The sequence below is a fragment of the Colletotrichum acutatum genome (genome assembly GCF_030867785.1).
Source record: "Colletotrichum acutatum strain CBS 112980 chromosome Unknown BDZ83scaffold_51, whole genome shotgun sequence".
NCBI lineage: Eukaryota > Fungi > Ascomycota > Sordariomycetes > Glomerellales > Glomerellaceae > Colletotrichum > Colletotrichum acutatum.
Window position 1 is genome coordinate 93,266 of NW_026849045.1, and position 23,507 is coordinate 116,772.

A 23,507-nucleotide genomic window follows, 5' to 3' on the forward strand; every position below is an offset into this window, starting at 1 on the left:
TGGCCGCTACGTACAGGCATTTGGTCGTTGATTTCTGTATCGTATGCCTGAAAGGAAAGAATGCTGGGCTGCGTTTCCTTCGATTTGTTTGAAAAAGGGCATAAATCCAAAGGGTCTCCAAAGGGAAGCCTGCGGTCGGAACATAGACACCGGTTCACATATTACACTTGGCTTTTCCCTGGTTTCTGGTTGGTAGCTTTTACTGCTCTCATTTTGTATGTAAGGTAGACTGGAGTAAGCGATAGAATGGTACTGCAATGCGTTTACTCAGGCAAGGACCAGGATACACATGCAGGTATCTGCTGAATATCCCAACTTCAGCTGATGCCTTCTAAATTGCAAGTGGAATGGTGAGATGTTCTGACGTAGTGAACATGAAATGATGTTGAAAGTAAGCTTCTATGCATGTGACGCCAATATGCTCTGCGAACCCCGGTAAGCCCGCCAGCCAATCAGATTCTGTAAACAGCACAGGTTGAAGGAGGTGGAGACAGGTTGCTCCAGGTGGAAGGGTGGCAGCGACGCTAGTCCGGATTGGGCAGAGAAAGAGGTCATCGGCTCCCTTGTGGAGACTTCGCCCTGACGTACCGCCAGACGGCGCATTTCGCCCAGCCATACCCGAACCGATACCTGGAGCTCAACAATCTCTCTCACACACGCGCGCCGTCATGATTGCATCTTGACGCTCTACTGTGACAAACTAGGCGCTCCCTCTACGAAACACCCTTCTGATGAGGGTATAGTAAACACACAGAATATTCGCTCGGTGAGCTGGCAGTCGCCATGCTTTCGGCATTTACAGCTCGGCCGATCATAGAGCTAAAGCAACGGGATAAGTCCAAGATTGAGACAATCCTCGCGCATGGTGCGCTCCTCCCGAGTCGCATAATTCTCACCAGAGCAGCCTCATCTAATGAATTGACGTAGGCGATCGTGTTTTCGTAGGCCTTAACAGCGGAGCTCTTCGCATCTACCGCCTCAACGAGCTACCGCCTCCGTCGCCGACCCAGGCCAATGGCTCCTCTGAACCTACCACGGCGGGTTCGCAAGACGCAACCGAAACCAACCCGACGACAGAACAGCCGAAGAAACCTACGGACCTGCTGCGCGAGGTAGAAAAGTTCTCGAACAGGGCCATTGAGCAGCTCGCGGTGATCAAAGAGGCAAACACTCTTGTGTCGTTGTCGAATTACTACGTATCCCTCCATGACCTCGGAACCTATGAGCCCCTGGAGACTCTCTCGCGAACGAAGAACGCCACCTGCTTTGCCGTCACATCAAATATCGTGAAAGATGCAGCAACCGGAATACCAGAGATTATAAGTCGCCTGGCGGTGGCTGTCCGTCGTCGATTGCTGCTATGGAGCTGGCATGAAAGCGAGCTGAGCGCCGACGTTGGGGAAGTCACGTTACCGGAATCGATACGAACCGTCACATGGGCCAGCGCGACAAAGATCGTATGCGGAATGAACGCGGGATACGTTTTGGTCGACGTAGTCACCCATGAGGTCGAAGATATCAACAGCCCAGGCTCCGCGGCGTCAGGCGGGCAGGCTAGTCGTTTCGGAGCGGTGAGCAGCGCTGGAATGGGCTATATGGGCCTCGGAGGGTACATGCCCAAGCCGCTCGCTGCGAAGCTTGCCGAAGGCGAATTGCTGCTGGCCAAAGATATCAACTCCATGTTCATTACGGACGAAGGAAAGCCGGTTGAAAAACGACAGATTCCTTGGCAAGCGGCTCCTGAGCAGATCGGCTACTCGTACCCATACATCCTGGCCTTGCAAGCTCCGTCAAAAGGCTCGCTTGAAGTTAGGAATCCAGAGACGTTGCACCTGTTGCAGACCATACCCCTTCCAGGCGCGGCGCAACTTCACTTTCCGCCACCTAATGTCAGTCTCGCCCACGCGGGTAAGGGGTTTCACATCTCCAGCGACCGATGTGTGTGGAAAATGGGGGCTACCGACTACGATTCACAAATCGATGAGTTGGTAGAAAAGGGCAAATTTGACGAGGCCGTCAGCATCCTTAACATGCTTGAGGACGCCCTCCTCCGGAACAAGAAGGAGACTCTCCGGGAGGTCAAAATGCTCAAGGCTGAAATGTTGTTTAAGCAAAAAAAGTTTTACGACTCGATGGATCTTTTCAACGAAGACGATGTTCACGCACCGCCTGAGCGAGTTCTCAAGCTTTTCCCGCCATCCATTGCCGGGGAGATGTCTGGTTGGGCGCACGGAGCGCAACCGGATGAATCGGGTAGCGATGAGAAGGAGAGTGAGGAGGAACCGCAGCAGAAAACAAATGGGGATAAGGCCAAGGAAGATGCAGCGGAAACACCCGCATCCCCGGCAAAAGGAGGCGTTGGCTTTGCGAAGTTATTCATGGGCTCTCGCAAACAGGTGCAACCAGATGCTGCTTCGATCATATCCAAGAAAGACGCGACAGATGTCGAAGAGACTGGGAGCATCAGAAGCAAACCCACAGAGAACCTACCGCTTGAGGGCGAGGAGCTCTTGGCTGCTGTCACATCTCTGGCTGGTTATCTTGTCGGAACAAGAACGCGTCTACAAAGGGTCATCGACCCGAGCACTGGCAAGCTGAAGCGGACAGATACCAATGGCTCCAATGAAGAGACAATGAAGAGCTTCATGTCCGGCTCGCACGATGATGAATCGGGGAGCCAACTCGAGGGAGAGATCCGGAGGACGTCGCGAATTGTCGACACCGCTTTGTTCCGGACTTACATGATGACCAGGCCTGCTCTAGCTGGGCCCCTTTTCCGTCTCCCGAACTTTTGCGATCCAGACGTCGTTAACGAGGCACTGCTTTCACACAGCCGATACAACGAGTTGGTTGACTTCTTCAGCGGCAAGAAGCTTCACTCGCAGGCGCTTGAGCTTCTTAAGCGCTTTGGAACTGCCGAGACACCGGACGAGGCTGCACCAGGCTTGCATGGGCCACAAAGGACAGTTATCTATCTTCAGACGCTACCGCCGTCTGAGATTGATCTCATCCTGCAGTACTCGGAATGGACCTTGAGAGCGGATCCAAAGCTGGCCATGGAAGTGTTTATCGCAGACTCTGAAAACGCCGAGACGTTACCCCGTGGCCGGATCGCTCGCTTCCTGGGCGGGATTGATCCAGGATTAGAGGTGCAGTACCTGGAGCACATCATCTCCGAGCTTGACGAGTCAACTCCGGATTTCCACAATCGTCTGGTCGAGCTGTTTATCAAGCATTTGAAGGAAAAGAAACGGGACGATGAATGGGATGCAGAAATGGATCGTTTCGTGCAGTTCCTCAAGACCAGCAGCCAGTACAGTCTTAGCAAGGCATTCAGCCTCATCCCACGCGACGGTAAGTGGATGCCCCTCGATGGCTTGTATCAGTCACAACTAACACGGTCAAGATCCTGCTTTCTACGAAGCTCAAGCCATAGTGCTGAGCAACATGGGCTCGCACAAGCAGGCACTGGAAATCTACGTCTTCAAGATGAAGAACTACGCGAAAGCCGAAGAGTGAGTACCGCATCTCTAGTGGTATACGACCGTAGCTAATCACTTCTTTCAGGTATTGTAATATCGTACATAAGTCCAGAGACTCTAGGCCTTCGTCTCCAGACCAGTCACGACGCCCATCATCAGCAGGTGATCCCGAGGATTCGGCTCCATCTATTTACCACACCCTTCTTTCGCTATACTTGACTCCACCGCCACCCCATAAACCAGCACATGACCCGGCTCTCGAGCTACTGTCGAGGCACGGATCGCGTCTACCGGCAGCATCAACTCTCTCTCTGATTCCTGACGATCTTCCTGTTCGCGATCTCGAGTCATACTTCCGTGGCAGAATTCGGTCTGCTAACAGCGTCGTGAACGAGTCGCGCATCGTAGCTCGGCTGCGAGACACGGAGCTGGTATCGACGCAAGCTCTCCTGCTCCTTGGCGACGGCATACCGGGCGGTCAGGGTGGGCGCAACAGAAGGGTGACGATCACTGAAGAGCGGCTATGCGGCGCTTGCCACAAGAGGCTGGGGCGAAGCGTGGTGTCGGTTCTTCCGGACAACAACGTGGTCCATTATGCGTGTTTCAACACGGCGACGTCGCAGCGACCGCAAAGCTCTCGGGCAGGAAACTGGGCTCGGAGGTTTTCGTGATCGAGGATTGGCAAGAAACGGGCGGACGGGCTGTCGAGCGGTAGTTTGAGGCGTTTTGGTGTCGTTGCTTGTGTTTTTGTTCTTGGTACATATTGGTACTCGCATAGCCTTGGGTTTTTGAGAGCGGCAGCATGATACAGCAATACCCCGTATATAGGTGGCACAGAATGTACGATTGGCGCCGTGAAAAAGACAACAACAAATACAAACAAAAACGAGATGTTTGCTTGTTTATGTTCCCTCCCGCCCTTTTGATTCAGTCGTCTGAGGGGGGTGCTTCCTCGCCGTAATTCTCCTCCTCGAGCGCCTCGTCGACGGCCAACTTGGTTGCGGTGGCGCCACCGTTCTTTGCGGCCTCCTTGGCCTTATCCTCTTCCATACGGGCAGTGAGTTCCTTGTTGATGTGCTCCTGGGCGGCGTTGATGGACTTGCGCAGGGCGTTGAGGTAGGCGGACTTGTCGCCGGGCGCGGAGGATGGCGGGGCGGGGAGGGATTCGGAGAAGGTAAAGGGTTCGTTTGTGGGGGATTGGTAGGTTGCTGAGAAGTGCAGGGCCGGAGCGGCGGCGGTGCTGTTTGTGTCTGCCATTGTTTATTGAGTTGGGGATGTCGTGGTTTCGTGGGTTGGATGGATGGCTACACTGTTGTTGCGATATGTTGATTTAGATGATGCCAAAAACAAGGGAAATAAAAGGTATGACGAAAATTGAGTGCGGCTCGTTGGGGTTGGCTTGGAAAGAACAATTGCCCCTCCCTCCATCCATTCCAGCTGGCCCCAATCCAATGTCCCGCTGAAGATGGAACCTGGAACAACTGCGGGGTTGATTACACTAAGTCAGCCCGCCTGCCGGCCCCCCTCAAGCCTACTAATGAGCCATGGATGCGCCCGCCCAGGTCGTGCCAGGGTCGCAACCCGCGGCGCGTCAGTGGTGGGAACAAGGGGGATGGATCATGGTCAGGACTATGAGGTGGGGGCAGAAGAAAAGGACTCAGGGCAGTAATTACTATGTAATTATGCTGGAACCTCATGGCTGGTTCGCCGCACAATGCGCTAGACTGTCGAGCAGTAGACATCGTTCCTTGGTTCTGGCGGACAGGGTATGGTAGGTGAGGTAGCATGGCCATCTGTGACATGGGAAATCTGACGGGAGCTGACCCGGATTTGGTCCGCGGGGGTTAGGTTGTTGGATGCACTGCAATTGGGGGGATTTGCTCACCGCAAGCGAAGACGGCCGCCCGTTTTGCTCGCTTCCTCAGCAACGAGAGTCGATGGTGCAGGGTTAATTAGTAGTGACCTAGATGCGGCCGCTGACCGATGGCAAGCGATGCGTTGATACGGATAGACAGCCAGGTATAATTACGTGCAGGGCACCGGCAAGGTAAGATGCGATGGACCCATTCCGTGTACGGAGTACCTATCTTACGGACACTTGCCAAGGTAGATTGCCTACTGGATCGCAGCAATACCTTGCCGGGTACAGAGGGCATTGATGCTGATCTTTGTGTGTTCCTTGTCTACCTCACACTTCGGCTCTGTGAGGGTGAGGCGCAATCCACTCCTCGCGCTTTCTCATAACCACCCTATTTCCTCCCTCACCTCGTATTCCCCCGGCCTTCTTACATCACCACCACTCTTTCTTTCAGCTTTCCAGGTTTCTCAATCCTCGAGCACCACCACCACAACCACCACAACATCTCACCCTTTCAAGGTGCTCTTGATCGCCCGATCGGACAAACAACCTTTCTATACTGCCCTTGCCCTCGACAAACCAACCATTTCACTTTTACAGACCGATCCAAGCACAACACACGTTCGAGACTCCTCCACCCGATCTTCGAATCGTCCGAAAATCCCAAGATGTAACAGAACCCTAACACATCCACGACAATGCAACCAGCACGACCCCCGCCGCCCCGAGCGCCGGGCAGCTTCAGCCCTTTACCGGGCTCGACAGCTTCCACCGCACCGCACCCGCAACGTCCACGACCGCCCGCCCGCGCCGAGTCGTCATCGAGCGAAGAGAACCTCGCCATTCACTTCGTCAAGCCCCGATCTCACGCTCCGAGTGCGCCCGCCGCCCCTTCCACCAGTACCCCGATCTATGCTCAGTTTACCGCCCAGGCCAACTCGAGCACCGCCAGCCTGCAAAACTTCTCGCGCCCGACTGCTCACCGGTCGGGAACCACGCCCGGAGGTCCAGTAGGCCCTATCTCAGGAGGAGGAAGCGAACTGAGCGGGAGTGTGAGCGCTGCCGCCGCTGCCCGCACCGCGAGCCCTTTGACCAAGGGACACTCGAGGAAGCACAGCCAGACGCCCGGCCTGTTCGACTCGACGCTGCCCTCGACGAGCCTCTCGAACCTGTCTCAGGTGGGCATGTCACACCCATCTGCCAACTCATCTTCAACACTTCAGCACCAGCACCAACACCAGCAACAGCACCCGAGCCCTGCTCTCTCCGCGAGCCACATCGCGGCGCAGGCAGCCTTTCAACACCAGAACACTCAGCAGCACCAACAGCTCCAGCACTCTCGACAGCGATCGCAGACCGTCCCGAACCCGGCCAACGGAGACGCCGAGAGCGCAAGGAGGGGGAGCAGTGGAAAGGGTCCACTCAGCCCGCCTATGCTAAGCCTGACAGAGGCAAGCGGTCCACGAGAGAGCGGCTTTGGAACTCAGGGATACCACAACGGCCTACTTGGAAGCCATTCCGCCGCCGCGACCACGGCAGCGAACGCAGCCAACGCAGCAGCAAACGCAGCGTTCCCGCGATCGGGGCAGACATCGCCTGGCTTGCCCCAGTCGCAGCATCAGCAGCAGCAACAGCAACAGCAACACAGTCCTATCAATCCTACGCCGCAACTTATTCCAGATCCGAAGCCGAAGCCAGAAAAGTCAAAGGTCAAGCTCTTCTCCCGTCCGGTCAAGATCGGCACCAAGGGCGACCCTAAAGACAAACCGCTCCCTAGTCCGAGCAAGATCGGCAGCGCGCTCGCATCATTACAACGCGGGAATTTCAGCACGAATAGTCTCATCGATACCAGCGGTCAATCTATATATAATCTCAATAACGCATCGTCCGCAACCATCAGAGCAGTGCCCGAGACGCCCACCATGGAAAAGGAGGGCAAGGAAAAGGAAAAGAAACATCACTTTTTGTCGCGGCAAAAGCACAAGCTCAAGGATGACTACCATCTCCCGCTGTCTTCCGCATCGAGCAATTCGAAACCAACAGACCCCAGCGCCCCCTCGAGTTTGTACAGTTTCAACTTACCCCCTAGTCCGGCCCCGACTGCAACGTCGTTTGGCAAGGGACGAAGGGACAAAAAGACTGAAAAAGAGAGCAGCAACCTCGGCGTCGAGTCGAGTTCTCTCCCGTCGGAATGGCCAGGTCCAAGCAGCCTGCCGACATTGACGCATCAGTCGTCGTATCTCTCCGAACCCATTGACGCAGGCAAATACGGCCTCAACAGCATGGCGCTCGACGATGCCTGGCCGTATTTGAAAGCCAAGATGCTCGTCATTTTTGAAGGCGAAGATTTGCGACAGCCGGTGGAGGACTTCAATAGGCTGGTGACGTTGCACATTCAATATTGCATTCAACGCATGTCGCCCAACATTATTCTCGAGGATTTGCGCGAGCTCTTGTCGACCGGCTTCGCTTCCTTGGACCATACTCTTCGGCGCACACAGGAGGATAAAGTCATTCCGGCTCTCGTCGAGATGTGGCTCATTACCTACACCTCGATTCTGCCATACATGCAGGCCGTCTTCCTACCCTTGGACCTGGAGTTCTCTGGCTGTGGCGTTCTCATGAACCCGGACCAAGCCCGTCAATTCTGGGGCGGCGTCAAGTCACAGTCCTCCGATAGCGGTCCATACGTTAGTCCCGCATCCGCAGTCCTAGATGTGCGTCGCATCGTACTTACGGCCTACCGTGACATTGTCATTCTCCCCCGCTACGACTCCCTCAAGGCCATCTTCTCTCGGCTCTCTCTCGAATTCCTCCCGTCCTCATTCGCCTCTTTAGCCCTCGCATCTCCGCTACCGGATCCGGCGCTGTCGTCGAGCCCCGCGGATGCTATCAGTATGATGCGACCCGGCACAGCCATGAGCCTCGATCCGTCCGTGGCGAGCTATAACTCGAATGCGACGACGCTCCTGGGCGACGGAAGCGCAGGAGGCGGCGGACGCAGCCGTGCCATCAGCAACGTCAGCTATGCCAGCGCCGGGAGCGATGGCCAGATGCGCCCGTTTACGCGCGAGCAGAACGTCGAGGACTCTAAGCAGGTTACCGAGATGGTGGGACGCATGTTGCAGTGCATGAGCATACTCGCCAGCATCGGGGGTGTCACGGGCGACGGCAGCGACGAGGGGAACAGGAGAATGGAGGAGCTATGCCGGCTGCTCAAGCTGAATTGGCTTGGTAGGGGCCGGACGGGCAGGAACAGGAGAGGCATAGTGGGCGGGAGACGGAGGGAGATACCCGAGTCTATTAGGGAAGGGTTGCGCGTCGTCTAAGGGGGGTGCATGCTGCGATGGGATGGCTTTGGTGCTTTTCCCCCCCGACCATTCACCTGCTGGAAGGGGGGAGGCGTTTACTCTTGGGATCAATTTTGGGTGCAGGTCGGATCTTAGACGTTCTTTCTTCACGGGGTGAATAACGCGGTGAATGGCTACGGCCTCCGTGATGGCGTTTGTTTCAGTGAGGTTGGGCTGCATTTTGGGAATAGTACTCTGGTGGAAGGGGACGTGGCTGGATGGCTCTTGTCGTTGTTGTTCGTGACATAGCAGGGAGAAGTAAAAAGTTACAATGGAAGAGAGACAATAACGTCGATTTTGGTGTTTGTTGTGTGTGTGGTAATTTGAGTTGCTTCATACATGCCTGCCTGCCTCGATAATGTGATGCAGTCGCAACTGAAGATATCATGTCGGCATCTCTTTTGACGGCGTCTCTTTTGACGGCGTCTCTTTTATTGGAGCCTACGAACTTTCCACGACCTAACTTACCTTACGCCAGAGGCTTACGGCCTGAGTTGCGGGTGATCTTACCCTGCTTTCGGACATTCAGGACGGAGGCTCCGTGTGTGGTAGATCGATTTATTTGGTGATATCATGCTCATTAGACTTGGAGGTTTGATAGTTGTTCGTGATCACCCAGTAAGGAATCATAGATACGTTACCAGTCATACATGTTGACTACAATCTTGTGTTGGACCGTGGTTTTGGGATGAGATTGGTATATGGCGTCGAATGCGAGTTTGCGGCATCGCGTGAGCACCTTATTATGACATCTCGTGTGAATTTGTCATGTTTTTTTGCCCTTGCCAGCAAGATCCCCGTGCAATTGCGAGTATACGGCACACGACATGTTCACGAATCACGGCGAGGAAAGCAGCAACGGCATGGTTTGCAAAGAATTAAAGTTTCCATTATTTGAATAGCTATGTTGCGTCGCGTCCACAATGACACGCGACCTGCACAAGGTACCAAAGAAGCGTCCTGTTCTTGAAAATCCCGTTAGCTTGCGGTCGGGCAAAGGTACAAGTCGTCGAAAAACAGTGTTTTGGTGACAGAAAATCAGACATCCAAGGAAGTGTTAGCCCTCATACGTCGCTTAAGAAACACTTTTGCAAGCGTTCCCGCCAAGGCTCAGGCTGCGACTCGAGTGAAAACTGCGAACAAGTGGAAATTTCATCATGATATGGCGTGGCGTTGTTGTGTTGGTGTGTGTGAGGAGATGAAGTACTAACCTTGTGGTTCGGGGTTGATGAGAGATGCTGAAAAGGTTAGTGATGAGAGAGCGGAGAAAGTGTAGCAGTCTGCGCCGTGTGTCCCTGAATTCACAACATGTCAGCGAGGTTTGCTCTTGAAAGCAAGAGATGCCATTGCTGATGAAGAGTGAAGATGATGTGTCAGACAGAATATACTGGCAAGTAACAGGTTCCTTTCGAGGGGAACCCGAACAGACTAGGTTTCTTCATGGTCGATTCGGTTGGGAAAAGAAGACAATGTTTCTTGAATGTCATCATTCGGAGAGATGGGAGAGCCGTGTAGAGAAAAAGATGTGATGCTTACCTGGACGTAGGCCGTCGCAGCGACAGCCAGAGAACGCGCGCACGCAAACAATCAACAGCAGAGCTTGAAATGAAGCTTGCGATCTCTCAATGCAGCGTGAGTGCGGTCCTAGCTGTCGATGCGAGAGTGTGGCGTGAGAAGAAGATGGTTGCCTAGAGTCGATGAAGGATATGGTTTGACGTGCAGGAGAAGAGATTTTATAGATGAGGCTCTGGAAGGAAATAGTGGGGACGCAGCCTCAAAGATTTTTTTTCTCTTTCCTTCCCCTGGCGGGCGGACACCCGACCCTTTGGACGAATGGATCCACCTTTGATCCACGTGACTCGAGCTTGGATCTCTGGTCGGGTCCGAAAAAAGTTATGGTGGGGATTGGGGGAAAGCTAGAGTCGCAATGCACCACGTGACTTTGGAGCTCGGAGATATTCGCCGTAGTGGCCGATCCCCGCCAAAGAAGGATTTAGATTGAGCTCATTGGACCCCTTCTCAAGGTTCATGTCACCAGACGAGGAATTGGGGGGGGGGGGGAGCCGCGAGTGAGATGACCTCTAACACCTCTCTTTCCCCCGTGCTCCGGTACGCGTGTGATGGGGTCGAGCAAGTGAAAGCGACCGGGTGGTTCGGTGGACACGTGGTGGCCATTGGCGAACGCAAAACCCAGGCATAAGGCGGGCAGGTCTACGCGATTCCGGCGCTGTCATTTTCGCACATTTGTCATGTTGCTGCCGTGGAGGCCATTGCAGCGGGATTTCGGGGTGTGGTCCAGCGAGGGCAAATTGAAAGGACGATGCCGTGAGAAGATGGCAGCAAAAGAGGCTTGGGGGTAAGGTAGGTAGGCGGCCCGGACTCTCCTGCGTGCGCTGAGCAGTGAGGTGAGGTGGGCTTTTGCTGCGCTGGTCAATTCTGCTACACTGCTTGACCCCTGGATGGATATTGCTGAAGAAGCTTGCCTTGTTGCATAAAAGTTGCTGATCGCAGACCTCCCGCTCTTCTTGATAAGGGCATATTCCGCATTTTTCTGGAGCTTCCCGCCACTCCATTCCGGCATATCCATGTTTCTCCATGTCTCATTGCTACATAGCGTATTCTACAAAACGATTGGACCCACTCTCCCCAAGCCGATGGGAGCAGAGTGCAGCAGGAGCCTGACATTCTGGCAAGGTCGCCCGCCCACCTCACGCTTCCACTCTGTCCCTGCTCTGTTCCCGTTCCCGTTCCCCAGGGCCCTCTCTCTTTCTCGCTCGACCTCGATCCGTATCCCGCCATTTTATGCCTTATGCCTTGTACCTTGCCTCGTCTTAGCTTGCCTACCTTACCGTACCTTACCTTCTCTCTCGCTGCTTCCATTGCTATCTCTTGATCGGCCTCAGGGTTTGGATTTGGCCGCAAGTTGAAGCCTTGCCTTTGAACCTTTCAACAGAGCACGCATACAACCTCCCATCTCTCCAGCACCACTTGGAGCGCCTTTCACCCTCCTCAAACACCCCTGGCTGAAGCCTCTTTTTTTTATAATTTGTTCCAGTCTACCGGGGCTCCGGAAACTCATCTCGTTCCGTAGTACTGCTTAATTGCAAACACCCCAAACAGCCAACCTCCAAAGCAAATCACTTGGGTTTCCGCTGCCCGCTTGCAAAAGAGCCAGAGCTCAGCAGGCCCAGCCAGACTCCCTCTCCCAGTTCCCTTTGGTTGCGTCGTCTCTGCGTCCGTTCTTCTTCAGCCAGCCTGCCAGCACCGCACCGCACCGCACCGTACCACTCACCCACCTCCAAAAACCCCCCCCAAATATTTCTCTCCCTCTCTCCTTCCCGCTTTCCTGGCAAGGCAAGGCGGCGCGGAAAAGGCTTGTTCGTTGCGCTCGACGTGTGCAATAAAAAATTGGGCATCTCGAACCAACCCGCTCTCCGAATGTCATCGACACTGGTCGATTGCAGCATCCGTCGTCCACTCTAACGAGATTCCCACCTCTATTCCGCTCGCTTTCGCTATCGCGCGAAACGTCGACACGTCTTTGCGTCCGTCGTATCCATCCTTTCGAGATTACCTTAGACAACCAACCCATTTTCCCTTCTCCAGTCGCCCACGTCTTTGCCGACGCCAACTTTCTCCCCGTCACTTAGTCGGGCTCTCCTTTGGTCGCAGGGCACCTACCCACCCGCCATCTCACCTCCCCCTACATCTCACTTCCATTTCTTTCGTTGTTTGTCGTCGCATCCCGACCTCCTTACCACAATATCGCCCACCCACCGTTGTCGTCACGCCGATCATCGATGCCTTCTCGGTCCCTCTTCACCTGTTGACCCGGCCGTTCGCATTCAACGACTCCTATCGCAATCGATAACGCTAGTCGAGCCCGCCCGCACCCGCACTACGCGATTGACACCACTTCCCGCGTCTGGCAAATCACGACTCCATCGCTTTCCGCGTCGCGCCCATCTCCGCAAATCCGGCCGCCCCAATCCTTCGTTACCTTTACGGCCCCGATTGTCGATTTGTCGTCGAGATAGACCACCTTTGAACGCAGGCGCATGAGATAGTACAAAGGGAAGACACGTCGATATCCACCCTGTGGATCATCGACACGCCGAAGACATGATGACGAGTATGGGACCGTCTTTTGCAGGCCATCCTGCCGGCATGCAACAGCATCCAGGTGTACCCGGGCACCCCATGGCCCAGGGTATGCCTCACAACCCAGGGCAACAAGGCCCGGGCGGAGGAATGCCTCACCAGATGCACATGGCAGTATCAGGGCCTGGTGGTCAGGTTAATCCAAATCAGTTGATGGGCGGCATGCCGCCGGGTGCTGGAGGTCCGAACGCTCACGCTCTGCAGCATCTCAATCCTGCCCAAAACCAAATGTTCCAGCAAAATCAGTTTGGTAACTGTATGTCCAGTCTCCTCGCCCTCGCGTCGCCGTCTTGTCTATATGTTTCCCTACTGACCAAAGTCGCGCAGTCCAAACTCCAGCGGCGATGGCGCACGCCACCCAGATGGCGCAACAGCGCTTGTTCCAACAGCAACAACAGGCGCGACAAGCGCTCATGGCTCAGCAGGCCTTCAACGCGAATATGGCGGGCGTCAATGGTATGCCGATGGGGATGCCCATGAACCCCATGAACGCAGCTCAGATTGCGGCCATGAGGCAGGGCATGCGGCCGGTAAATATCACATATCCCACCTTGGTACTCACATGGCTTACGATAGGGTACAGCAGCAACATAACCCCCAGGCACAGGCGATGCTCGCTCAGCAGATCGCTCTCCAGCAGCAAGCCGTCGCTCAACAGAACCAGCAGATGCAACAGGGCCAGCAACAGCCCGGCCAGCCGGTGCAGATGAACCCTCAGCACATGCAAAACCTTCAGCAGGCCCAGATGGCAATGCAACAGCAGCAAGCCCAGCAGCAACAGGCTCAACAGCAGGCTCAGCAACAGCAGGCTCAGCAACAGGCCCAGCAACAGGCCCAGCAGCAAGCGCAACAGCAAGCGCAACAGGGCCAGCAACCCCAAGGCGGACCGCAGCAGCCTCAACCGCAACCCCAGCAGACACCGCATCAGACACCACAGCAGCAAACCGCGCAACCCGTCAACCCTCAATCTGCAGGACAGCCAACGCCGTCTCAGACTCCGGGCCCGGCCCCGAATCAGCAACCGCAGCCTCCTCAGCCTCAAGCCCAACCGCAGGGCCCCCCTCAAATGGCTCCTCAACCTGGACCGCAACAAATGAACCCCGCGCAGCAGGCTGCAGCTCAGGCTGCCGTCGCCAACAGCATGGCTATTGCTCAACAACAAAGAAGGGAAGGAATGAAGGGACACTGTCTACTGAAGTTAATGCAGTTTAGCGAACACCTGAGCGGCTTCCCCGTAAGTCGAAACTGAAGACTGCGCCCAGTCACAGCTCACTGACAGAAAATCCAGGGCCCCAAGGGCAAAGATGACCTATCCTACTGGAACAGCTTCGTCAATCAATTCTTCTCCACGAAGGGCGTGTTCCGACACTCTGTACACATTACCGATGTCGAAGACCAGGCAGACAAGCAATACGAGATAACCTACCCCGCACTTCCTCGATACTTCCACACGCACTTCGACAGCGGTGTCAAGAACATGCAATTGATCATGGAAAAGGGCACGACGGATCGACCGCTCCCCGGCGACGGTCACTGGATTGAGAACACGAAGTCTAGTTTGGTCTACTGGTACGATAGCGGTTCGCACGTAAGTCAATAGCTCTAGTTGCCGAGAACACAGACAGCTTCTAACACTGCGCGCAGCTTGTCGCTACGGGCACCGTCAGAGCCCACTTTGATGCGGAGCAAAAGATTGAACTCTTTGAGTTCTTGACAACCAACCACGAAGAATACATTTCTAGAAAGGCTGCTATCGAAGCTGCGAAGCCTGTGCATAACTGGGTGAAGGACTGGCACAAGGTTAACTCCCCTGACACCAAGACCTCCCCAGAAATGAGCAAGAAGGGCAAGGCTCGCCTTATGAAGTCCCCGCAAAATCCTCCGCCAGAAGCGCTGGTGGATCTTCCGGAGTCGGCGGTCAAGAGGGGTATGGGGGTTACCGAAGCTGTGTTCCAGTTCCTCGAGGTAAGTGACAGCTCGCCCGCGCATGCATGTGGATCTCCGGCACTAAAGATGACATGCAGATTGCTGAAGTGATCGGCCAAATGAACCCCCTTTTCGCCTTCTACCACAACCACCCTAACCTCGGCCCGTACGCTGCTCTTGAGCAGTACGTCGGTCAGATCAACGCCCAGCCGCAAGTCATGAACGGTCAGCCCATGCCACAAGCTCCCAGGACACCCAGCTTCGGTCAGTTCCCGATGGGTGCGAGCCCGGCTCAGCCGCATATGCAGCTTCCTGGCTCGCCTCACGTCACTGGAAGCCCTGCGCAAGGCCACATGCAGGCACCCGGCATGCAGATGCAACAGAGCCAGCAAGGCACCAGCTCCAGCGGACCTAGTGCAAACACGTCTCCAGCTTCCAACAAGCGGAGACGCCCATCTGGCGTGAAGATGGAGGAGGACGGCTCCCAGGCACCTACCCCGGGTGGTCCTCAGGTCAATGGAGTTCAGAACAAGGGCAAGCCGCCTACGCCGCGGATGGCAAAGAGAATGAAGGGCAACCCGGCGTAAGCTGGAAGGGTGTCTTTTGGACATTCAGGTTATGCTCTAATACGAGTCTGGCTATGCAGGCTCAGTAATGCCTTTTTTTATGTCATCATTATGCAGCATGGCGGCGTCTTAGTGCTTGGCTTTCTGGCTCTGGGATCTCAGGGCTGTTCATATGCGGGTGTTTGGCAAGCATCTTGGACGTTCGGTGTTGGCTGGAAGCTCAATCCACCACATATCCTATGTCGATCTCGTTTGGCCCCTAGGTCCCTATTCACTCTCGACCAAGCCCACCAAGAAGGGCAGGCAAGTTCCTGCACAACCTTGGGACGAGACTTCACCAACTGTCTGCAGCGCAAGTGGTGGTGCCTCGGGTCGAAGGAGGCCTCTGAGCCCCTCCACACGGTGCAACGGTGCAACTGTGCAACGGTAGCAAGTCGTCGCCCAGCAATCGAGATACGCAGAGGCTAATCGAGACAACAAAGCTTGTCCATATTCCTCCCTCCCTACCTGTACGATATCACGCTCGGCTACTGTCTAGCTCGGGCTCACTGTTTCATGTTATTTATCCCTCGAACCGCCTCGTATTGTCTGATTTGCCCGTCGGGGTCTCGATCACGTCTCCAAGCTACTTTTTCCTTTTTTGTTGTTGGCGAGGAATGAGTTGGGGGAAAGATGGGTTTCCAAAAAAAAAAAGAAGTTTTGTGGATTTTTTTTCCTGGCGGAAAGCTTTTTTTGTTTTATCCTACGGCGGCGGAGGGTGGTGTTTTGTCGGCGTAGTCGTTGCTGTCGCTTCTATTTTCCTCCATCTTACAAATACCTAGTCTCTCATCGGAAAGGAAATATGCATACCCAGATTCTTGACAGGGCGTTGCCTTTTGATGTGATGTTGGTTGGTATGTTTGAGTCACTTGGACCTATCCAGGTCAGGATAAGGTATCCGGTGACTGCGATCGATGCTATGCGAACCGCCTGCTTTTTACCATGACAGCCTTGGGAATTCATTTTTATTCAAAGCATAGCAGAGCATGTCTACTTGTATTGATCCACCGTTCCTATCAACTTTCTTTCCCAGCATTACGGGTCCCACCCAGACTAGCAGCTCTTTGTTGACGTCCCAGGGAGCAGCGCTGGAAAGATTAGAGGACCCTTTTGGGGTAAAAAGTGAGGTTCTCGTCAAGGTACTCAAAATTGTGTTGATCAGATGGTAGGCATGTTTGAGCAAAGAATATCCAGCAGTCCATCCGTTCACCCAAAAGCGCGTTACGATTTTTACGGTGTCGTCGTAAATGGCGTTGCCGGGTCTTGTCAGAAAGTTGGCCCACGTTACGGGGGAAGAAAACAGATAGATCTGGTGATTTTGTCACAATCATGTCATTTCCATTGGAGGGGCAATCACGCGGGGGGTTTTCTGAGTGGTGCAAAACGGAACTCTCTCTCTCACCACCCTGTTCGTTTGCGCACAACACCACCTACTCATCGGAGATGGCTTGAAGTTTTCTCACTTAAGATGGGACTTATCCGCCTTCCGCGACCGTGTTTGGGTTTTCTTTCTCGTTGTTTGTCAGAGTGACCATACAAACTCACAGGTTTTGGTCCGCGATTTTGGGTCCAATCATTTTTTGCTGGAGAGATAAATACAGACCTCATCCGTCTCACCTCATCGAGGGCAAAGAAGCGTTGAAGACACCTGGCGACATACACGAACTAGGCACCATTATTCGAAAGGTTGCATTTTGAGGACTTACGGTTGAACAAAAGCGCAGGATACATAACATCCTACATCACTCAAAATAACACATAGGCCAAAAAAAGAAGGGAGCGAAACAGAGCAAAGAAATGCCACTCTTCCGCTCCTCGTCCGGCCTAGACGCCATCCTCAACCGCCCAGAAGACGACGGATTCGCAACCCATCTCCTCTCCAACCCCCTCTCGACAATAGCGAGATACCTATACGAGTTTTTTCCCGTCTCGCATCCGGTGGTGTATTCCAACCGCAACGGCAACGGCAATGGTAACAGCAATGGCAGCAACCACAACGACGACGCCGTGACCGTAGTCTGCGTCTCCGACACGCACAACACCAAACCTCACCTGCCGCCGGGGGACATCCTCGTGCACGCGGGCGACCTCACGGCCTCGGGCACGAGGAGGGAGCTACGGGAGGCGCTGGGGTGGATTCGGGCGCAGCCTCACCGGTTCAAGGTCGTTGTTGCGGGGAATCACGATTCGTGTTTGGATAAGAGGTGTGGCAAGGGGATCAAGCTTGGTGGACAATCACAATACGACGAGGGGAGCTCGAGAATACGCAGAGATGATGAAGACGACGATGACGACGACGACGACGACGACGACGACGGATCACCTCTGGACTGGGGCGACATCATCTACCTAAGCCGCACAGCAACGACCCTCACGATACCCCCTCGTCGCCCCAACGACGGGAACAGGACGTACGCTGATCGCGAGATCCGCGTCTACGGTAGCCCTTATACACCTCGACACGGCAACTGGGCCTTTCAGTACCCGCGCTCCGGCGGCGCTGCCCCCTACTGCTCCTCCTCCTCCTCCTCCTCCTCCTCCTCTTCCTTGCGCAAGACAGACGTCGACAACGACACCTCCGCCGACCCCTGGTGTGGCACCATCCCGCCCGGAACAGACATCCTCGTCACCCACGCGCCGCCAAAGGGCCACATGGACGACCCGCGCGGCCACTGGGGGTGCGAGATGCTCCTGGCCGAAGTCTGGCGCGCGCGGCCGCGGCTGCACGTCTTTGGGCACGTCCACTGCGGTCGCGGGCGGGAGGCGGTCGCGTTCGACGGGTTGCAGGCGGCGTACGAGGACGTTGTCTTGTTGGAGGCCGAGGCTTTTGCGATAGCTGGCGGGAGCGCTGTTGGTGTTGTTGGAGTTAGTCGTGTCGGCGGTGTGGTGATAGCTTGGATCAAGGCCTTGCTTGCTCTGGGCTGGTGTTTCTTGGTCTGGGGATGGGTGCTGTGGTGGCGTGGGGGACGGAGGGGTACGGGGAGGACTGTGTTTGTGAATGCTGCTGCTGTTGGGGGCTTTCGGGATCGTTTGGTGCGGGAGGCTATTGTTGTGAGGATATAGAAGTTGTGTGTGTAAGTGTGTGCAAGTATGTGTGTGTGAACAGTTGGATTAGGCTTTTTTCGAAAACGGGCGAAGTCGGGAAGTTATTTTGACTTTAGAGTTAACATTGTCTAAGACGCGACGAGGCTTGTCTTCTGGTAGTCTCGTTGCATTTAGTTTGTAGTTACAACGACGATTATGAGAGTAATTGTAGATTGAATATGTGCAGAATGACATGGCATCGGGGCCGAGACTGGGATTCTATAGCAAAATGAGGTCTGGCCTTATAGAGTAAAACTATCACAGCAACAGTACCGCCTCAACTCCCGTCATCATCAAGCGACGAACTCAAATGTTTCTCATGTAATATAAACCCAAAAAGAATGCTGATATCACTATCGTAAGATTGGGATCATATTCAAAAGTGACAAAAGGGAAAAAGGTCCATCCAGGATTCGAACCTGGGCCTACGGAAGGTTCTGAGAATCAGAATCCGACGTCCTAACCAACTAGACTAATAGACCGGTGGTGATGTTGAAGCTATTGTAGTTGCTTCGAAGTCCGGAAGCCCGGAGCGCATATATGAAGGTCCAACGACGGCAAAAAATGGAAGATGATTTTATATCGAATATGAAAATGTAGTTGCAAGTGCATACTCTTTGCAGGAGCGCATTCACATTCATGGTGACGCAGTACCAGGATGTGGATCAACCATTCTGTTCCGCTTGCCCTCTCCGTTTCCCTTACCTGGGGCCGCGTAGGCTTTCTTCGCGAATCCCTCTGGTTTACATGCCTGAGAAATATCAAAAGAATGGTTGCTGTAATTGATGGAGAAATCGACTCTGGTTGAAAAGAGGACTCCTAAAACGCCAAACCATGCTATGCGCCTTATACTTGAAAGACTTTAAACAAGTACCTATATGCCGCCTGTCTCTCTGAAGAGGACGGCTCCCAAACAAAAGAGGGAAACCCCAATGAAACAGACAAAATCAAAGAGAGGCTGTCCGTCCATGACTACAACCCATCCGCTGCTGCTGCTGCTGCTGCTCTCTCCCCATCCTTCTATTCCCTCGCCTATCATTTCAGAATCGCGATTAGCAAAACCAGAATGATGATGAGCACGACAATCGTCATCATCTGCTTATTCTCGCCGGCGTCCCTCGCGACTTTCCCAAGCGACCGGCGCGCCCGGTCGAGCCGGCCCTGGTGCCGGTCCACGACCTCGTCCACCTCGTCCAGCATGGCGACGTGCGAGTCGAGCTCGTCGCCGATCTGCATGCTCAGCTCCCTCTGCCGCCCGATGGACTCGCCCAGCCGGTCCAGGTGGTCGTCCTGGTCGCGCATGATTTGCGAGTGGTACGCGTGGATCTGCTGATTGTCCATGCCCTCCGCCTGGTCGCGGTAGCCCGCCGTGTCGGCCGGGTCGTCGCGGTACCGGCCGGGGCCGAAAAGTGCTGCGGCGGCGGCGTCTTCTTCGGCTGCTGCTGCGGCGCCGGGAGAATCGGTGAAGCGGACGGTCTTGCTGTTGTTTGCGGCGGCGGCACCCCCGGGGAGGCCGCGGAGGGAGCCCTTGAGGGGTTTCGTCGACTGGGCGGCGTCAAAGTCGGCGGCGAGGGAGGGGTCGTTTGGCGAGGTTGTGGTGGAGGAGGTGGAGGGGTTCGAGAATCCGTGGAATTGGGAGGTCAGGTCTGAGAATTGCTTCTGCAGGGCGGGGAGGGAGTCGGTGATGTTCAGGGCGGCGCTGCGGGAAGTAGGATCCAGATTAGCATACCGTATAACGCACGAAAAATGGGCCACGATGCTCTCGCGCGGAATTTGGAGATTATCCCGGCGTGAACGTCGGTTCTGAGGGACTCCGTCGTGCAGGTAGGGGAAACGGGACCAAAGGGGGAGGAAGCTCACCTCTCATCGCCGGCACCCTGCAGGCGCTTGGCCTCGGCGTCTAATGCTTCCAGACCATCTTTGAACTGATCGAGCGAGCGGGAGATGTGTCCGTCCTGGGTGTCGGCGTCGAGGTTGAGCGACAGGGCGCGCTGGCGCTCCAGGAGGGAGAGCTTGACGTGGTCGGCGAGCAGGTAAAGCTGGTTCAGGGTGGACATATTCTTGGTCTTTTGTCTTGTTGCGAATGTCTCTGTGGGGATAGATTTTCGAGTTTATTTCACGTGGTGTGTATGTGTAAGTTACGATTGCCGACCGGTTCTCGTAGTGGAAGGCAGAGTTCACAAGTGGGAGATTCGGATTGGAAGGGACGACGATGGGTGCAAACGTTGTTCCTGGATGGTCCGGAGTGGTTGCGGATTCGGGGGAGGTTTTGGAGGTGTTCATGCGCTGGGGAACGGGGGGGACGGACGGAGACGGGGGGTGTGAGACAAGCGCTCAGGACGTCAGGTCGTCCGCAACAAGGACTGTGAGTTACGTTTCTGTGCAGGCGGCGCCGCAGTGACAGGGGTCTTTGGATCTGTATGCTTTCAAGGGTGCCTGGGGTAGTAGCGCCTCCGGTGATTTGGGGTCACCTAATCCAATAAATGGGGGCCTAGAACTGCAGTGCTTTGCGTGTTGTCCACGTCGACCTTCCAGGTTGATAATGCATGTACTCCACCTTAGTATGTAAAGAGGGCTCTGGTGTATTAACGGGACGGATACTTCATGTTACACGAGTTGACATTACTTATAAACTTGATAATCCCTTGAAGCAAGCACCCATTTCCTCTTGCGATTTATCGAATGACGTCTCCATCCTTATCGATCCCACCAAGAGCCTCGAGAATGTCACTGCCGCCCAACATGCCAACCGCGCCTCCGGCAGTCGATTTTGGCTTGTCCTGCCAGACTTCATGAAACTTGAGAGTCTCATCGCTCGATGCCACAACAATAGTTCCTTCTTTTGCCGTACGACTTCCCTTGAGCGCATCTGATGGTCCTCCTGGGTACGGAATGGCGTACAAGGCCCGCGGGCCACCCGCCCAAGCAATAGCCCCGACTTGCTGACAAGACGGCCAGCTGAAGATAATTAGACGATATGGGTGCTCGGTTTGCGCATAGCCATGGCTGTAGCCAAAGGTGGCCGCTATTTCCCGCCGTGTCGTAGACCAGATTAACGAGGTGACCTGCGCACCGACATCAATGGTGGCCAGTGGTGTGCTAGACGTCGTGTGGAAGAAGTGGATGCACTTGTCGCCCAAGCCGCCGCCAGTGGCAACGAGCCCGTTCTGCCAAGGGCAGAATGCGATTGCCTTTATTGCAGCCTCATGTCGCCAACAATGCGTTTCCATTCCTCGTTTAAACACTCGCAGATCTTCTGTAGGTGCTTGTATCGTTCTAGAGATACCTCCAATAACACCGGCCTCGATTGTTGCACTTATCGGAGTGACGTTGAACAACGTCTCCATGCCAGGGCTCATTCCATTGCCGCTCGCTTCGCACTCTTTGGGTCGAGGATAGCTACTGTCTCTTCCTAGCAGGCTCCAATCACTTTTTGAACGGCGGCTTTTACGGATCGGAGTCGAAGATGAGCTGTGGTGCCCGCGCTGTTTGTCCAAACGTTGTATCTCAAAGTAGCAGGCCGTGTTGTCGTTGCTCCCGGAAACAAAGTCTTTGCCATTGGGAGACCAGACCAATGCACAAATCTGCGAGGTGTGCGCTGCAATCTTGGCAACGGGCGTCACTTTACCAAACCAAGTGTCACGAGATACCTCCCACAAGCTGGGCCACTCAACGATGTAGTGCAGGATGTTTCCTCGACCATCGCCAACCAGAAGGTCCTCTGTTGACACTGTAGCACTCGAGATGAAGGGGTTTTGTGATGGCCTTTTCGTCACTGATGGCCGCTAGCTGACACATTCGATCGGAAACGGGTGGTGGAACCAAAACCGCGGAAGCATTTCGTCAATGAACGATAGAAGACCAAAGTAACCGTCCTTGCGCGCAAAAGCCAAGATGGCCTTGTTTCCCTCGGCTGAGGAAAATGACAGAGATGTCAGGCTCGTATGTCGCTGGTGAGGAGTGCGGTAGACAGGCTGGGGATCATGCCATTCCGACCATCGGTAGACGGTGTTTCCCAGAGCCACAGCTAAGCATCGGCAGGTAGAAGAGTAGGCCAGCGGCGAGCGATAGTAGTCATCCTCGAGGCCCGGCGCTTGAAGGACTTTGTAGGGCGCCGCTGGCAGGCTGCGTTGTAATTGGATCGTGTCTAAGGACGAGTGTAAGCTTGATGGAGCACAGATACTCGTTGGAAAAACGCAGTTTACCCGTGGAAGATGCGAGTATCTGGGTTGTATACTCGGTTCTCGGTTCTCGTGCCGGATGAACCCTGAAATCGAGAATCTTGGCTGTCTTGTCGATCCTCAAGGCCTCAGCCAGTCTCTCTTCGTGTCGTTGGTGTTCCTCATCTTCCTTCGGCCGCGGCCCAAAGAACTTTGTTCTGATTCGTCTACAGGGAGTAGACGAGGCTGGAGAAGAGCGCTTGGAAGAAGTTGGGGACAAGACCGACGGTCCAACGACGGAGACGGGGATGGGACGGCAGGCAGGCGGTGTAGGCAGTGGCAGATGGTCTTGCTTCATGTGAATCTTTTCGGAGAGGGGAGTTCCATCTCGTCGAGGGATGTAGCGATGCATGTCCTAGGGAGAGATGATTTCTTAGGGGGGGCGGATGGTGAAGAAGAAGAAGAAGAAGAGCAAGGGAAAGGAGAACAAGTAGATCAGTATGTCATTGTATGCACGTTAGTAGCTAGCGTCGTCACGGGAAGCTGTGCAAGCCAGCTTGGTCAGTTCTTCCTCAGGTGCGATGGTCTCGAGCTCCTGCCAAAGCTGATCGAAGCAATTAAGATTATGGCTAGCTCGCTCTTGTGCGACAGCTGGATAACGTGGTGGCGGAACAAAAGTGTGGAGTAGGGCAACAACTAGGAGTATAAGGGTAAGTGTTGAACAACAAGATGGAAGATGAATGGGGAAGGCCTGATTTATCCCGTAGTCTGAATGTAACGGGAGTGGAAATACTGTTGAATTCCCCTCTGGATACCGAACTAAGAACACGACCTCGACTTCCAGGCCGGTTGGTCAGGTACAGCCTTCTCATGTCCGAGAC

At 54.6% G+C, this 23,507-nt stretch overlaps 8 protein-coding genes and 1 non-coding gene across 9 annotated transcripts; 5 read left to right on the forward strand and 4 right to left on the reverse strand.

The window, feature by feature from the left end:
- Window positions 1-783: 783 nt before the first annotated feature.
- BDZ83DRAFT_578615 (vacuolar sorting protein 39 domain 1) lies at window positions 784-4,153 on the forward strand (the record flags this gene model as incomplete). Its single annotated transcript, XM_060505146.1, has 4 exons — window positions 784-865; window positions 928-3,354; window positions 3,407-3,515; window positions 3,568-4,153. The coding sequence occupies 4 exons, from the start codon at window positions 784-786 to the stop codon at window positions 4,151-4,153; spliced, it is 3,204 nt and encodes a 1,067-aa protein (XP_060364531.1).
- A 256-nt stretch (window positions 4,154-4,409) lies between these two features.
- Window positions 4,410-4,739, reverse strand: BDZ83DRAFT_752548 (Gon7 family protein; the record flags this gene model as incomplete). The annotated part of the gene is made up of 1 exon (XM_060514216.1): window positions 4,410-4,739. One exon carries the CDS (start codon window positions 4,737-4,739, stop codon window positions 4,410-4,412), a length of 330 nt encoding a protein of 109 aa, XP_060364532.1.
- A 1,299-nt stretch (window positions 4,740-6,038) lies between these two features.
- On the forward strand, window positions 6,039-10,382 carry BDZ83DRAFT_652139 (HbrB-like-domain-containing protein; the record flags this gene model as incomplete). Its single annotated transcript, XM_060510504.1, has 4 exons — window positions 6,039-8,574; window positions 9,292-9,308; window positions 9,593-9,689; window positions 10,237-10,382. 4 exons carry the CDS (start codon window positions 6,039-6,041, stop codon window positions 10,380-10,382), a joined length of 2,796 nt encoding a protein of 931 aa, XP_060364533.1.
- Window positions 10,383-12,547: 2,165 nt separating this feature from the next.
- On the forward strand, window positions 12,548-15,682 carry BDZ83DRAFT_350229 (LIM-domain binding protein-domain-containing protein). Its single transcript, XM_060502517.1, has 6 exons — window positions 12,548-13,107; window positions 13,179-13,381; window positions 13,435-14,085; window positions 14,140-14,439; window positions 14,496-14,816; window positions 14,876-15,682. The coding sequence occupies exons 1-6, from the start codon at window positions 12,813-12,815 to the stop codon at window positions 15,362-15,364; spliced, it is 2,259 nt and encodes a 752-aa protein (XP_060364534.1). The 5' UTR covers window positions 12,548-12,812; the 3' UTR covers window positions 15,365-15,682.
- On the forward strand, window positions 15,172-16,354 carry BDZ83DRAFT_350241 (uncharacterized protein). The gene is made up of 2 exons (XM_060502518.1): window positions 15,172-15,769; window positions 15,826-16,354. Exons 1-2 carry the CDS (start codon window positions 15,455-15,457, stop codon window positions 16,162-16,164), a joined length of 654 nt encoding a protein of 217 aa, XP_060364535.1. The 5' UTR covers window positions 15,172-15,454; the 3' UTR covers window positions 16,165-16,354.
- An 825-nt stretch (window positions 16,355-17,179) lies between these two features.
- On the forward strand, window positions 17,180-18,445 carry BDZ83DRAFT_578529 (Metallo-dependent phosphatase-like protein; the record flags this gene model as incomplete). The annotated part of the gene is made up of 3 exons (XM_060505135.1): window positions 17,180-17,325; window positions 17,371-17,586; window positions 17,644-18,445. The coding sequence occupies 3 exons, from the start codon at window positions 17,180-17,182 to the stop codon at window positions 18,443-18,445; spliced, it is 1,164 nt and encodes a 387-aa protein (XP_060364536.1).
- Window positions 18,446-18,864: 419 nt separating this feature from the next.
- On the reverse strand, window positions 18,865-18,948 carry BDZ83DRAFT_t155. Its single transcript has one exon. It is a non-coding gene; the product is annotated as a tRNA-Gln (tRNA).
- Window positions 18,949-19,501: 553 nt separating this feature from the next.
- Window positions 19,502-20,523, reverse strand: BDZ83DRAFT_578535 (SNARE domain-containing protein; the record flags this gene model as incomplete). The annotated part of the gene is made up of 2 exons (XM_060505137.1): window positions 19,502-20,165; window positions 20,327-20,523. The coding sequence occupies 2 exons, from the start codon at window positions 20,521-20,523 to the stop codon at window positions 19,502-19,504; spliced, it is 861 nt and encodes a 286-aa protein (XP_060364537.1).
- Window positions 20,524-21,141: 618 nt separating this feature from the next.
- On the reverse strand, window positions 21,142-23,038 carry BDZ83DRAFT_719890 (WD domain-containing protein; the record flags this gene model as incomplete). The annotated part of the gene is made up of 3 exons (XM_060512220.1): window positions 21,142-22,241; window positions 22,329-22,591; window positions 22,704-23,038. 3 exons carry the CDS (start codon window positions 23,036-23,038, stop codon window positions 21,142-21,144), a joined length of 1,698 nt encoding a protein of 565 aa, XP_060364538.1.
- Between the last annotated feature and the right edge of the window lie 469 nt (window positions 23,039-23,507).

What these genes read in the sequence shown, in the direction of transcription:
- BDZ83DRAFT_350229 (XM_060502517.1), top strand. Translation starts at nt 12,813, where the DNA reads ATGATGACGAGTATGGGACCGTCTTTTGCAGGCCATCCTGCCGGCATG. An exon ending in GCAAAATCAGTTTGGTAACT is followed by an intron (nt 13,108 to 13,178) that starts GTATGTCCAGTC and finishes AAAGTCGCGCAG; the next exon opens with TCCAAACTCCAGCGGCGATG. An exon ending in GGTACGATAGCGGTTCGCAC is followed by an intron (nt 14,440 to 14,495) that starts GTAAGTCAATAG and finishes CACTGCGCGCAG; the next exon opens with CTTGTCGCTACGGGCACCGT.
- BDZ83DRAFT_350241 (XM_060502518.1), top strand. Translation starts at nt 15,455, where the DNA reads ATGCAGCATGGCGGCGTCTTAGTGCTTGGCTTTCTGGCTCTGGGATCT. An exon ending in AACGGTGCAACTGTGCAACG is followed by an intron (nt 15,770 to 15,825) that starts GTAGCAAGTCGT and finishes GAGACAACAAAG; the next exon opens with CTTGTCCATATTCCTCCCTC.